Source organism: Lonchura striata, chromosome Z (genome assembly GCF_046129695.1).
Source record: "Lonchura striata isolate bLonStr1 chromosome Z, bLonStr1.mat, whole genome shotgun sequence".
NCBI lineage: Eukaryota > Metazoa > Chordata > Aves > Passeriformes > Estrildidae > Lonchura > Lonchura striata.
In genome coordinates this window covers 1,896,165-1,911,978 of record NC_134642.1, presented here as the reverse complement: position 1 = coordinate 1,911,978, position 15,814 = coordinate 1,896,165, and the positions used below count along the sequence as shown (strand labels likewise).

At 45.3% G+C, this 15,814-nt stretch overlaps 1 protein-coding gene across 3 annotated transcripts in view; it reads left to right on the top strand.

Annotated features, from left to right (window-relative positions):
- CTIF (cap binding complex dependent translation initiation factor) overlaps positions 1 to 15,814 on the top strand; it is a 148,108-nt gene that overhangs the window by 92,424 nt on the left and 39,870 nt on the right. For 2 of the 3 annotated variants that reach the window (XM_021535535.2, XM_021535537.2), the window contains exons 8-9: positions 12,304 to 12,745; positions 14,522 to 14,851. In XM_021535535.2, coding sequence (XP_021391210.2) covers positions 12,304 to 12,745; positions 14,522 to 14,851 — 772 coding nt within the window. The remainder of the gene's footprint in view (positions 1 to 12,303; positions 12,746 to 14,521; positions 14,852 to 15,814) is intronic. The other variant, XM_021535536.2, reaches the window with a different exon arrangement.

Below are 15,814 nucleotides of genomic sequence, written 5' to 3'. Positions count from 1 at the left end.
ACCCCAACCTCAAGAGGGGTGTCACAGGCCATCTGTGCTGAGCAGGCTGATGGGGAGTTGAGCCAGCATAGTGGTAGCTGTGAAAAGCTGCCTCTTCTCCAAGAGAAGCAAATGCAGGAGTGATATTTTCTTTTCTTTTTAAGGACAAAAGTAAGTCTGGTGGTGTACTTGCCTGCAATGGAAAATAGCACAGCAACACTAGCATCTAGATACACCATAGTGTTTAGAATGTAACGATGCAAGAAAGTCTTCTAAGCAGCTGAAAGCACCTAAGCAGAGATGTTAAAATAATAGGTGCAGTTCTGCCTAATATTTAGAAGCTTTGAACCAGTGATGAAGGACAGGTCATGTTTTCAGGAACAAATGTAATAAAGGGTGCATATCCAAAAGGAATCACAGAATTGTTTGGGTTGGAAGGAACCTTGAAAATCACCTCATTACAACCCCCTTCCATGGGCAGGAACATCTTCCACTATCCCAGGGTGCTCCAAGCGCCATCCAGCCTGGCCCTGGGCACTTCCAGGGATCCAGGGACAGGCACAGCTTCTCTGGGCACCCTGTGCCAGGGCCTGCCCACCCTCACAGTCAATAATTTCTTTCTAATACCTAATTTGAATATCATCTTCTTTAATTTAAAATTAAACCCTCTTGTCCTAATCATTGAATATGTCAAAATAGAGGGATCCCGTAAGGATCATCAAGTCCAACTCCCTGCTTCTCACAGTACTACCTAAAACTAAACTACTTGACTAAAAAAGCTGCACTAGCTGAAGCTGAGCCTCCTCTAGAACAAGATTAAGAGCTCCTTAATGTAGTGCTGGTCCTTTGTGATAAGTCTCCTCAAGGAAATTAGTGTTCATACTTGTGGCAATCCCAGCTGTGGGTGCTTGCCCTGCCTGCCTGAGCAGAGCTGGTGATGGCAGGGCCACAGCTGAGGGGCTGGCAGAAGGTAGTTTAGAGACAGATCATCATTTTGGTTTGATTTTCTGCAACATCACTGGGTGTTATTGCACTAAATTAATTCTCAGGGCTGCAGGTCCCCAGAACACAATACCAACCGAGCAGTTTGTTCCTAGCAGGGCTCAGCTGGGTGATTCTGTTACTGTGACCTAATGAATTACAGCGCGTGAGCAGGCGGACGTATTGTCTGCGTGTGCCACTGGCTGTGCCTTTCAGCTGGGACATCACTCCCTTATCTTGTGTTTGCCATGCCATCCTGCATCAGCAGAGTCCTTAACTTGCTGTTAGATGTGCTGCTGGTGTGCTGGAGCTGGACTGGAGGGCCCTAAGGGCAAGAGGAGAGAGAGGTGTGATGGGTCACGCAGGGCCACCTGGCTTGGTGACCAGCAGTGGGCACCAGGAGGAGGGTGAGAGGAACATGTAATGCTTCTTTCCAGCAGTGCTCTCTCCTTCTTAATGGTTTGACTTGATGATCTTAAGTTTTCTTTCCCTTGTGAGTAGTGAATGGCTGCAAGAAAGTCTCTACAGAGCCTTCCCCAACTCTCTAAGCCTTTCCTCATAAGAGAGATGATCCAGAGCTCTCTGAGCAATTTTTGGTCCTCCTCCTGGAACACCTTTGTCATCTTCAAAGAGTCCTAGAAGAGTTTCATCTGGGAGGGGCTTTAAAGATCATCCTGTTCCACCCCCTGCCATGGGCAAGGACACCTTCCCCTACCCAGGTTTCTCCAAGCCCCATCCAGCCTGGCCTTGGACACTTCCAGAGGTCCAGGGGCAGCCACAGCTTCTCTGGGAAACTTGTGCTGGGCCTTCCTCACCCTCACAGAAATAATTTCTTCCTAACATCTGATCTAAATCTCACCTTTTTAAGTTTAAATCCATTCCCCCTTATCCTATTCCTACCTGTGTAAAAAGTCTGTGTAAAAAGTCACTCTCTTGTTTTTATAAGCACTCTTTAAGTACTGGAAGTCAGCAGTGAGTTCTCCCTTAAGCCTCTTTTCTCGAGGTGAACATACCCAGTTTCCCTAACCTTTCTCCAGAGCAGAGGGGCTCCAGCCCTCAGAGCATCTCCATGGCCTCTTCTAGACTCAATTCAGCAGGTCCATGTCTTTGATATTGCTTGTATTGGTGTTGCTTTGGTAGCTGATGGTGTTATTTATTTTTTTGAGGAAGGTCTTCATTGTGGTGCAGGCATGGGGTATAGGACAGGTCACAGAGAAAGAACGCACGAGCCATCCCCAGGGCAGACAGACAGAGAGATGGACAACAAAACACCTCATCAGTGTTTCACCAGCCTCAAGGTGTCTTTTGGCAAAGGACTGCTCTCAGCATCTGCCCTTCAGCTGGGAGGAAACTGAAGTGGAAAGGTGGAAAGAGTCTGTAGCTGGACCTTCCCCTACTGCAGACCTTACAGTGGCCATCAGATCCTCCTGTGAGTGAGCCCTGCCACCCATGGGCAGGCCCTGCAGGGCTTCTCTCTCAGTGTCACACAGTGCAAAACACGGCTGACTACGTGATGCTGTGTCAGCCAGCCAGAATTGAGGGAAGGAAATATAGCAGCAGGTTCCTCTGCACTAGGAAACCGATCTGTTATTCAAATGGCTTTCTCTTTGGTGGAGTGTTTCCGGCACGGCTCCTCAGCACTGGAAATGGATTTATCCATCTACACCTTGTGTTTCAGCATGAGTTTGTGGAGGTGTTGTCAGCAGCTGGCTTGCTGGAGTGAATATGAGGTGAAATAACTTGTTTCTTTCTCGTGCTTTCCATCCTCAAGTATAAATGTGCCACTGCGTTGGAGTGAGCACCCAAAGCTGCCAAGTTCCTCCCCAAAGTATCTGGCAACTGAGCTCAGAGGTAAGGGTAGGCACAGGTTGGTACTTTCAGTGGGTATAAATTACAGGCTTTATGGCACCCACTGTCTCATACGATGTCCTTCAATGAAATTAATTTGAAGAAACCCAGCAGCACTTCAGTGGTGTGCTTGCATGGTTTGGTGACTTCCAGTTTTTGACCAGGGCAAGTAGCCACCCTCTCAGCAAAAGAGCATCTTCCACCCACTTCTTCTCCTTGCAAGCCCAAGCTGGGGACGTTGGTCCCGGGGACCTGGGAGGTAGCAAGAAGCTGAAGCTCTGCAGGGCCTCCTGGCATGGTTAGTGTGTGAAGAAGTTGCCAACTTAAGTTGTTTGGGCTCTTGTTGCAGGAACAATATTTCTGTCTGACCCCAGTTAGCAACTGATGTTTGCAAAATAAAGAAGTCAAGGCACTGTAAATACTTTCCATTCCGGCTCTTGTCTCAGCCCAAAATATTAGTATTAAAAATATTGCATCTATTATATGCAGCTAATATCTCTTCTGGCACATAAATCACCCAGGGATTTTTCATCCCCATATTAAAAAAAAAAAAAAGTAACTGTGCTCTATTTTTGGTTGTTAACTATTTTGTTTCCATTTATTCCTACTACAGCCACAGCAGTCTGTCTCCAAGGGACCATCTGTGGGAAAGAGAGTTCCTAGATTGATTCAGAAGGTGTCAGGGTCATTGACAGGCATGAAGGCGCTGAGTCTCTGCTTTTTCTCTGATAATGTCTTTATTTAGCGTGACAGCCTCCAGGGCACGAGTGGACAGCAGGCTTCTTTCTTTCGTTTAAACTAACATTGCTCCAGCCATTCCCAGCATTGTACAGATGCTATGGATCTTCCTGATTTCCTGGTAAAGCCGGGGGTGCAAGTCCCCAAGCAGCAAGGGCCAACAGCTACGTGACATCAAGCTGCAGAAGGTGGCCCAGATCTGTGCCTCCCCCAGGCAGTGTGTTCCCGTCCAAACCGACAAGTGAAAACTCATCCAAGAGAAATTAAGTTTTGGGAGTGAATCAGACCCTGGCACAGCTTAGCAATTCTGTGGGAGTGCTAGGGGCAGCATGAGAGAGGACACAGGAGTGGGGTCAGGAGCAGAGAACTCCTCTTGTTGAAGGTGACCCTGCTCATTGCAGAGGGGGTTGGCTAAATGACCTGTAAAAGGCCCCTTCCATCTCAAACCATCTATAATTCTATGAACTCCTTTTTGACAGTGAAACAGAGTTAAGTAAACATTCAGGAAACAGCTTAGGATTGTCACTGGATTGCAATAAATCAATTTCTGGATCAATCCTGGCTCCTAAATCTCTACATTAAATGCTATAGGCTGATGCATCTTGTTTAAATAATTTAGTTTAATGTGTTTAATAAAGGATTCTGGCATACCTAAGTCTGAAGCATCTCTGCAGCTTGGCTTGATGTGTCCCTGTGTCGGAAGTAATCGCTTGCCATTGACTTTGGGTCATCTCATATGTCTGGACAGCTGTCAGGAGATCCTGTCAAATCTTGCCTCAGCTCCTACAGGAAAGACATTTATTTCTTCACTAGAAAGCACTGGTATAAATAGGATATGGAAAAAAAAAAAACCCTAGGATGTCTCCTTGCTGCAGGTCAAAGAGGCACAGGGGTCTAAAGGAAGACAGCTGAACACAAAGGCAGCAGGTGGAGGCTCATTGTACTATTTAGGATGTGTCTTGGGGGACAGACCACAGAGGATGGTGGTGGGCTGTGTCTGTGCATCTTGGCGTGGGTTTAAAGTTTATATCTCTTGGAGGATTATCAGATCTTGGGTTAACTGATCAGCCTGGGTGTATTTTTAAAGAAGGCAGCCTGGAGTCTGAAGTATAAGCTCTTTTATTGCCAAGTAGTAAAAGATGATTCCGTATTCATTCAAGCCACATTCTTACCAGTAGTCCAGGATCCGTTTGTGTTTGGGAAACATTGTGTACTGTGGTCGTGTCTTAATTTAAACTGTTTTGTCTAAACTGGACTCAGTTCCTTGTCACTGTGTTTTCCGATGGTTTTTATGTAATTTTTGCAACCTTGTTTGCAGTACTCTGAGAATCCAACAACGTAATTCCAAGTAATGTAGTTTATGAAGAGAGTAATTTCCAAGCAATTTCTACATGAAATCACAGCAGTGATTTCTACACCAGTCACAGCAGTCAGCCTTGAAGTCCAGGAGATGCCTTCCTACCCAGTTGTCCACTCTGTGCAATAAAGGCCGCTATCTTGACATCCCTCATGATTTGTGGGAGATCCAGCAAAGCATTAAAAGAGCTGTTTCAGAGCTATCTTACATGCCATCTGTACTTAGGATATCTTTCCCAAGCTGGTGTTGCAAAACAGCTCCTTAAATTCCTCCTGAAGATTCATTTCCATGAAGCTTGGAAGAAAATAGCTGACTCAGGCAGCCTGTGCAGCCAAGCATTGCAGAGTGTGAGGGCTGTCCCTGGGCTTCAGCAGGGGTGAGGTTTGCTTTTCTGTGCTTTTGAGTCCATCCCAAGGGGTGTTGTGCCATGTCCCCTCACCCCAGCAGCACTGTCTCTGCTCCTGCAACACAATCTGCAGGCTGGTGGGCCTGTGAGTGGGGTGGGAGAAGTTGGTCATTCATCCATTTCCTTGTGAGTCAGTGGGAATTTTGGATGTAAAGATGCAGCAGAATCACAGTAATACAATAGTTCAGGTTCAAAGAGACCTTTAAAGTTCATCCAGTCCCATCCCCTGCCATGGTTAGGGACATGTTCCACTAGACCATGGTTGCTCAGAGCCCTGTGCAACCTGGCCTTGAACATTTCTGGGAGCAGGGCAACCAACCCGTCTATGAGGAGCCTGTGCTGGTGTTGTACAACCATCATTGTGAAAATCAGTGCTACCATGTTGGTTTATAGTGAGTTTAATCATGCTCTAGAGGTCCAAACAAAATCATCTCTAGCTAACAAAGGCAGATGTGATGTCCATCCCAAAGGAAGGGTAGTCAGCAGTGGTTGTACCTCAGAACCAAGGTGGTGGCAAAGAGCATTCTGCCCATGTAGGTGACTCACATGAGTGTTTCATAATGCTTTTCCCACCAGGCAGAGACTCTGAGCCTCATCACAAACATCTCTCCCCTCATAGCATTATTTTGGTTGGCTGTGCTTGTCTGCTGGCATTCATTGTATGTTTGTAAAGATGCATATGTGTAAGACTTAAAGTATGCACTTCATCTCAGCTGTTCAAAGATGGTTTTAAATCTTGATCACCACCATTTTGACAAGTGGACTTTCTACACTTCCAAGATGCCATGTCTGTCCAGATGACGTGGGCTCAGTCTAGCAGTTGGGGTGGTCTCTACCCCTGGTGACAGAAAGGCATGAAAGAAGTGTGAATAATTTCATTTTTGTTTTCAGGAGTGAACATGACATCTTGTTCCCTTCTCATCTGAGAAAAATGCAAACAAAAATGAAACTGGAGCCAAGTGAAACCAGTTTGAGAGAGAAAGCCAAAGGGAAAACACAACACGAATTCTGTGTGCTTCATCCTTGGAGCTGGTGGTTATTGCTTTCTGTGGGGTTTTGAGGTTTTTGATTAAATTGTGTGGAACCATCAAGCTTATTCGAGTGTTTCCCCTTCTCAACCATAGCAAGGATAGGGCCAGGGCTGGGCTGTGATGCTCCCTGCTGCCGAAGCAGTACTGAGTTATCATTATCCATTCATGTGAAACATCAGAGTGCCTTTGATGGAGGTAGGCTTGCTGAAGAGTACTTCTGGGGGAAGTCAGGCCTCTAGAATAGAAATTCAGACCTTTTTCCTCATTATATCAATAACAATATTCCCCAGACTACTTGGTACTTACCTCTTGGTAGTTTTAGATGCAATAAAATTCCATCTTGTCCTAACTGGGATCCTTCAGTCTCTCCAGTCTGGACCACAACATCTCTTACATGCTCAAAGCCAGTGATGATGGATGTTTCTGCCGAAATCTCTCCACAAGTGCCTGCTTTGGGATGCCAATCCAATTGTTTGTGGTTTGGCTGGAATATGCTTAGTTAAGAAAGACTGGGCATGGAGACATGAGTTTGTTCAGGGGTTGTTTCAGAGGATTTTGCTTTTTCCTGCCCTTTCCTTCTTCAGGCTGAGTTTCCTAGGCAGCTAGCTAGTACAGCCAGAAATAACCCACATGCTAAATTGAGAATTTTACTCTTTGGTGGTGATTCTAAGAGGGTCCCTTTCTTAATTGCCCTCCTTCAATGGAAAATTGTGTTGAGATTTCCAGAAAGAAGATGAGAGGGGTGGCCTGACATCCCACAGTGAGCCCCACCAGTCCTCCATTTGCAGGAGAAGCTGCTGAGTTCCTTGGGGATGCTCTGCTCCCCCAGCCTTTAGGGGTGTCATGGATAAGAGGGATCTGGGGTCATTATGGGAATGGAAGGTCCCACAGAGTCCATTCCTGCAGATCCTGGAAGTCTTCCAGGGCAGGCTGGATGGGGCACCCTGATGTAGTGGAAGGTGTCCTCCCCATGGCAGGGAGGTGGAATGGAATGATCTTTAAGGTCCCTTCCAAACCAAGCCAAAGATTCTGTAATCTTAATCCATCTTTTGCAACAACCTTTGCTAGTTAGTAGCAGGTGTTTTAATAACAAAGCTGATCACAAGATACTTCCAAGACTTAGCATTATATTCCTGATCCTCACACAGAGATGAGACCCTGCCCAAGCAGAAAAAAGGGTGAAGAGAAACTTACTGTCTGTCAAATGCAGTGAGAAATGTGCTCTTTCAAGCACCGGAAGCATTCAAGGAGTGGAGAAGGTTGTCTGAGTGTCTGCAAGTCCATTTTAGCTGTTAATTACTGAATGGCCCTGGCCATGCCCACCAGGTATTCTGCTCTGCACAAAAGCAGGACTAAATCATAATTTCAGCTCTGCAAGGAGCTTATGGTGTCCTGGAGGGTTTGTGCCGTGGGGAAGTTGGCTGAGATTGAGGGCAAGTATCTAGGCAGGTTCTCCAAAGGCAGGAACCAGCATTTGCAGAGACCTGGTCCCTCAGTCCCAGGATGGGATTTCAGTCTGTTTGGCCATACAGGGTGCTCTGTGTTGTGGAGTAAGTGTCTTTAAGTGCTACTGGAAATGTATAGAACAGTTTAAGTGGGAAAAGATCTCTCTGAGTATCAAGTCCAACCATTCTCTCAGCACTGTCCAGCCCACCACTGAGCCGTGTCCCCAGATACCACATCCACACAGCTTTTAAACCTCTCTAGTGATGGGGACTCCACCACTGCCCTGGGCAGCTGTGCCAGGGCTGGACAGCGCTTTCAATTGAGGAATTGCCCCAGTATCCAATCTAAACATCACCTGGCACAGCTTGAGGCCTTTTCCTCTTGTCATGTCCCTTGTTCCCTGAGAAAAAAGCCTGACACCCATCTGTCAGCATCCTCCTGTCAGAGCCAGAAGGTCCCTTCTGAGCCTCCTTTTCTCCAGGCTGAGCCACCTGAGCTCCCTCAGGTGCCCATCATGGGACCACCTCCCAGTGTTTGTAGGAATTGCTTAGCCAGATCTCTGTGCAGCCACCAGAAGAATGCAGGCCCACATTGTCCTCCAGCTTCCCACATGCCAGACAAATGGTGGAGGCTCTCAAAAGATTCATCTCACTCATGGGAATATGGGCAAGGCTGACAGGACAGAGCAACTGTGTTTTAGACCACAGCTGTCCACGTGTCTAGAGTTATTTTCCCCTGACTTGTGCCTTCCTGCTCCTTTCCTTGGGAGCAAACTGTGTAGTAAAAACTTGCAGGAATCATGTATTTCTGAGCACGTAGGCTGGTAATCACTGAGACAGCTGAAGCCTTAGATTTGTTTGCGTAGGCTTCTCCAACAGAACAGACATTTGTCAGATCTAAATTCTGTTGAAAGGTATCTCATTTAGTTAATTAAATTTTAAAAAATGGGTGGAGAAACAATAGCAGAAGCAATACCATCCTATTTCCAGCTTGGCAGCCCTGACTGTCTCCCCTTGGTTTTTAGGATTTTGCAATTTCTTTGTAACTCTCAATGTCTCTTTAGTTTCCATTTTGTCTGATGGCCAAATCCCACTGAAGTCAGGGGGAGTTTTGAACTGAATTGGAATTTGGCCTTTGAAGTGAAAATAGTTATTTAATGTTAAATGGAGTCAAGAGATAAGAAACCATTGTACTGCCCAGATACTTTTTCTTGCAGCTGAATTATGGTTCTCTACAAGGCACTGCATCCTTATGGCTAAGGACAAGCAGGGGGGACAGAGGAAGGATTTCCCAGTAACTGCAGCAGTTTTCTGGGGTGAATTCTTGCTTTACTTGGAGGTGTTGCTATGTGATTCAAGCTTCCTCTTCCTCCCTTCAGCATCTCAAACCTAAAAGCCTGGGTTGGGAGGTGCATTTGGGTGCTTCCATGGGCTTGGCACATCACCCCAAGGCACCATCTTGGGACGTCACCTTAAGCTGCCATCTGAGCACCTACAGCCTTTGAACAAGCACAAGGCTGTTTCCAATAACGCACAATGGGATTGCGGCAGGACACCCGGATTCCCATTTTGTCCTATCCTGGGGCTCTCTTTGTCCCCAGCACCTTCAGAGCCAGTATGGGTTGTCCCAACTTCCCAGGCTTTCCGATGCTGTTCAGTCAAGAAAGTTTTAAGATCTGAGCCCTCTTCTCCCTGCTTTTGGCTCTTCTTCCCTGCAGATCCTATTTCTTCTTGGCCTTTCTTCTTTGCTGGGGTGTTGGGAAGATAAAAGCACACGAGTCTTTGCCTGAATGCTGGATGATTGTCTAGACCCCTGACTGCTGCCAAGTCACAGACATTGCTCCTTGTTTGCCATTCTCCTTCCTTTGCCTCTTATTTCTTGCAATTTTTTTCCCAAAACTTTTTTAACTCTGATGTTTTCACCCTTTGGCCAGTGACTGCACAGCTTACATCTGTGTTTGCTCTGCCCCTTGCCATAGGGACATCACTTTTAGCTATCCTGCGGAGGGGGCAGGGCTGCTGCTCTCCCCTGTCATATTGCAAGAGCCCCAAAATGAACAATTTTGCACATTCCACATTGGCTTAACTAGGTGTTTTTTTAATCTTAAACCTTTTTTTCATTCATAGCTTTTAAACATTAAGGGTTTGGTTTGTAATATGTCTTTAGAAAAAAAATTGTCTCTGTGTGCATGTCTTGAAGAAATTTGTGGCCAAGTTTGGTTCCCAACTCATTTCCAGGAATTTTCCCTTGCTTCTGAAATTATAGCCATGTCTTTGTGCAACTTCTGTAATTTCTGTGCAATATTTACAAATTAAATAAAGTAGCAAGCTGACTGGCTTATAAGCCAAGACTTGAAGTGCAATCAAACAGTTAAACTCAGATGTCTGAGAGAAGAGCAAAACCACAGAAAGCAAAACTCTTGTACACTCGGGCCTGTGAGAGCTTAGTACCAGATAAGGTTTTTAACTAACTTTTATTTTGACATTCCCCTTTTAATAAGCACTGCTCTTTACAAAGCGGTTTAAGTGATTGCATTACTGAGAGGAAACAAATAAATGCCAGGAAAACTTGATGTGGAGAATCTGTACTCATAAAATGCTTGTAGGCTCCAGCAAACAGGAAAGCTTTTCGCATCTCCATTTTGGTTTTTTTTTTCCTTTTTTTTTTTAATTCTCTGCCATTCAGTTTGCAAGGAAAAAAAAAAAAGAAAAAAAAAGAGATCAAAAGCCACACACTGACTATCTCAGAAAACCGGATCTGGTGTTCTAAGAGTAAACACAAATTCCTTCAGTGCCATGAACAAGCCTCTTCGTCCTGCATTTGTTAAACACGAGCCCTCACTCATTATGGTTAAAAGCCAGTTGGCCTCAGAAAATAGGTTTTGACTCCTGGGGATGCCAAGGAATACAGATTCCGTGGGCAGATGGCTTTGGCAGGCAGGGTTGGAGACTGCTGACCATTGAAATGTATTTGTGAATGGTTGCTTCCTTCATCTGAGCTCCCTTAGCTGAGCAGTGCCAGTGATGAAAATAAAACTGATTGCTGTGGGATGGGTTTAAAGCAAACACTGCTATTTATCCAGATTGGGGTGGGGGTTTGGGATAAGGAGTGAGGCTGACCAGGGGTTTTATCATGGCTACAGAACTAATACAGAGACAAACCACAGTGGTTACCACAGGGCTCGAAGTTGTTTCCTTGCTTTTGGGGCTGATAGTGAGGAGATGTCATGTGAAACTCTCTAGCACTGCTCCCAGCAGCCTTGTAAAGGCTGAGCATTAAAACACCTCACGGGTTCTCAGAGCCAAGACCAATATCAAAGAGGCAGCAGGCAGGGGATGCCAGCATGCCTAGGGTGGCCGTTCTTAAGACCCAGCCCTGGAGAAGGCAGCCAGTGCCAGACCATCTCCATCTTAGGTGCATCCTGGATGAGGGCATTCCGGCTCTGCCTTCTCCACTGGGGTCAGCCACGCTGCAGCCTGTTTGGAAATCCGAGATGCCTGAGACTGCCAAAGCATTTCTTCCATTCAACTCTTGTTTTTTTGGGGATTTGCCATCTCAGCTACCGCTTACAGCCAGCACTCAGGGGTTTGCTCACTCTTTCTGAGATGTTGTAGTCTCTCGAGTAAACCCTTTGGGGGCAGTTTCTCCTCTCTGTGGCTGTTGTATTTCTGTGTTATCCATTTGGAGCTCTGTACACGCAGGCCTCTCTCTGGAGGTTGTGGTCCTGCATGCCATGCCCTCAATGATGCCAGAGCCAAGTATGATCCTCTTTTCATCCATGCGTGTGTCCCGTCCTGGTGTAGTAGTGCTGAAAGATATGTATAAAATAAGGGCAAACAAAACCATTTGGTATGGGCAGATTACCAGTTTACTTAGTATCTTGCTTCTTAGTTATTTTTTGTCACTTAGAAATCCCTGATACACTTAAACTAGCTCACTGCAAACCCAAGCAGGAGTGTGCCATGTTGGTAGGCAAGAGAAGAAGGTGATGCTGTAGGCCAGGTGTATCAGGAGATCTAAAGCCTTAAGAAAAAAAAAAAATCTGGTATTTCTTGCCTAACTGACTTGCTGCTGCTGTTTTTCCTGGTTAGTGTGGAAGTAACACAGAAACCTGAGAGAATTTAATGCAAAAACCTGGGAGAATTTTTCTTGGGAACAAAGTCACATTATCCAACCTCACAAAAACTTTCAGCTGAAATATGACTGTCACTGAAAGAAATTTAGAGGCATGAGTTGTTACATGACAAGAAATTGCCTCCCCATTTGTCATCCCCTGCCTAGGGCCTAGCTGTTTGGTAGAACAGATGTGTTGGCCCAACAGAACCATGAAGGAATGAGTGAACTTCCTTTGACTTTCTTCCACTTTTTTTTTTAATACACTGTCATTCAGTTTTCAAAATGAAAAACAAACTAAACAACCAAACCAAAAAACCTCTTTGGTTTCCAGCTAACAGGAGTTAAAATTTTCTATTTCCTGTGGCCAACTAACTTCTCAATGACTTTCTTTGACTTTCCAGACGACAGCAGAGACTTCCCAGCGGGAACAAGTCTCAGCAGCACACGGATCATCAGCAGGGTGGCACCAAGCATAACAGGGACCACCAGAAACTCTACCAAGGAGGCCAGGCCCCTCACTCCTCGGGCAGGACGGGCCACCACGGCTACAGCCAGAACCGGAGATGGCACCACAACCAGAAGCACTCTCCCAACGACAAAGAAACGCACAGAAACGCCAAAGAGACTGAGAATCTGAAAATCGAGGACAGCTCCGTGTGCACGGCGCACGTCCCTGCTGAGGCGCCCCGAGGCCCCGAGGCCGTGGAGAAGCAATCCCAGCAGAGCATCCCCGAGCCCGAGACCAAGCGGAAAGACAGTGTCCACGAGCGTGCTGGGGACAGACCCAAGATCAATTTGCTTCAGTCTTCTAAAGACAGGCTGAGGAGGAGACTAAAAGAAAAGGTATTATTTCTTGGATTAACTTTTTCTGAGGGTCAGGCCGATGGCCGATCTCCATGCAAAGGGTGGGGTGAGCTCAAGGGAGGTTTTCATCAATGCTTCCAGCTTACTTTAATCCCCCAGTGTCAGCAATTCACTTGAGGTGTCTTTGTGCTTCTTCAGGAGTCCTTTTATTGAAAGAATTGAGGCTCTGAGCTTGACTTCTAGGTGAGGCTGCTACCAGCTTGAGCTCTCCATGGACTGGGAGCTCTCCCCTTTTCATTAAGGGAAGGCTGGTGCACACGTGAGCTCCCTCCTGATCTGAAGAGCTCAGTCACTTTTCAAAAAAACATGTAAAAAATGGCCATTTGTCTCTGAAACTACAGAGCTAAATCCCAAACTTCAACTCTAGTTGGACTCCACTGCTTTAAAGCTGATATCCATTTATCTCTGACTGTAGTTGGACTCTGCTGCTTTAAAGCTGATATCCATTTATCTCTGCAATGAATTGAAATGCCCTTATCTCCCCCCTTCCTTCCAACAACCCAACAATAACAAAAGTATTGCACGCAAGTGACGGAGGAGAAATCCTTTTTGGAAACAATATTCAGCCACAGATTTCTGAGGAATTTGGAGATGATATCTCCATTTGCTCCCTGTGAAACTCAGATTCTTTCTCTTGAGACTCTTCTGTCAGACTGTAAAAAGCATCCATAGTGTTATCTCTAATGAGATTTCCAAAATATAGAGCAAAAATAACCTGAACATAGGCAATTCCATGGGAGTGCATGCTGGAAATGTATACCTTTGAATGCATGAGCATTTACTATTTCTAGATGTGGCATGAGGGGGAGTAAGAGATTTTGTTAGTTATTTTTGTGTACTTTAAAGAAATGGGAGTAAAGTAGAGACTTTCAGAGTATTCATTTAGTGCTATTCTCAGAAATTTAGAGTCTTGTAAGACTAAAAATCTCATCAGCACCCACTCTTGGGTGGGTGTTGTCAACATAACCAGAGTCTTGATGAGAGGTTTGGACAACTCCCTTGGGGATTGGATTTCCTACAGATCTGTATTATATAAGATTGATTTGGAGGGGTAGAAGATAGCAAACGAGAACAAGCAAGATGCATGCCTAATACTGAGGAAAAAGGAGCAAATGCATACTAAAATATTGAATAGAAGTAATAATTTCTGTGGTAATGATGGGAAGTGAAAAGTGTAACAGGCAAGAGATGGAAAAGTCAAGAGTCTTTTGAATGCTGGGACCATGTGACTTTTTGATCTCAATTTACATCATGAAGTGTATGTTAAAAATATATTTTTATATAGATATATCTATTTGTATGTATATCTTTTATATTAAATATATATATAAAATACATTTTTATGAGATTGTTGTCTGAAGATTTTGCAAACATCAGTGCATTTTCTAAAGAGAAGCAAAAAAATGTCCATTATAATGATGTCACGGACACCAGAAACTGGTCCAAGATGCCAAAGGCAGTCAGAAGTGATCAGACTTTGGCATCCTGGCTCAGGACCGTCAAGGACATCTTCTCCTTGAGCTGAGGGATAGGACTTCGGGATTGAGTGGTGTGGGAAATGAAGAAAGGGGAAATTTCTGGGGCAGGATGCATGCGCTTATGCTTTCCAATGCTGAGTTTATACCATTGTGCCACTAAAAATTGCTTTGTCTTTTCTCTTTTCTCTTTTTATTTATGTCCTCCCAATCCCCTTCCCCTTTTGCTGTTTGTGCAAGGACATGGGCTGATAATATCTGTTTTTTCCTTGTGTAACAGACGCCTTGTCTTTCCCTTTTCACGGACCAGGACGAAGTCACGGTGGAAACCACCGACCCTGAAAAGAATAAAATGGACAAATTAATTGAAATTCTCAACAGCATGAGGAACAACAGCAGTGATGTTGACTCCAAGCTCACCACCTTCATGGAGGAGGCCCAGAACTCCACCAACTCTGAGGAGATGCTGGGGGAGATAGTCAAGACCATCTATCAGAAAGCGGTGACAGACCGCAGCTTTGCTTCCACAGCAGCCAAGCTCTGTGACAAAATGGCCCTTTTCATGGTGGAAGGAACCAAATTCCGGAGTCTGCTCCTCAATATGTTGCAGGTAATGAGATAAAGTTAGTTGTTCAGATGCCTGTAGCATCATCTCAATTTGTCTTACCATTTATTTGGAGCTGAGCTGTTACCAAATTCCTTTTAAACCCAATTGATGAGTTGAGAGTGGACCTGTGGTTTTGTCTGTGCACATCTTTAATGGTTACCAGAGATAATGTGACACAGAGGGCATTATCAAGGTACTCTTCATTCTCATTTCATGAACTCTACATGGCACTGTGGCTTCTCACACCAGGGCCTGTCTGCGTAATGAGTCAGCTCTTTGAGGCAGTATCACCATGGCATGAAAAGAAATTAACTGGGAGCATCTCTCAATGTAGGTCGTTGGAGAGGAGACCAGCACCAGCAGCACCAGAACAAGTCTCTGGCACCAGGATGGTCCCTGAGCAGGCTTTAGGCTGCACCACCTGGCTGAAGGGCTTGAGTCTGGTTTCTGACTGCAAACAGAACTGAAATAATTGCGTATTTTCTCATTATTCTGGATGACTTGTTTATTGATATTGGTTGGTTGTTGTGCTCCAAAACCATCAGTGACAGCAAAGTTGCAGAGGGGAGGAAAAAGCAGAGGCTCTGATCGCTGGTCCATGAGGTTAATGATTGGATTTGGTGGTCTTGGAGATCTTTTCCTGCCTGGGTGATTCTATAATCATGTTGGATGAGGAGAAAAAAGGTTTATCCTCAGCTGCCCATGGTCTGCTGGGAGGATTGTGTTTTACTATAGTGCCACCATCAGAGAGGGCAGTTGTTTTCTGGGAAAGCATCACATGCACCTCCAATTTTCTGCCTCTGAAGACAGAGTTGAAACCATGAATTTCCATCCTCAATTTAAGGTTCATTTCCATGTGGCTGTTCCCTCACACACCATCTGTGGGACATGCAGAGCTCACTTTTCATTTCTCTGCTCTCCATACAAGTCTGTTACTCAGCACCATTCCAGTTTTTGACTCATCTT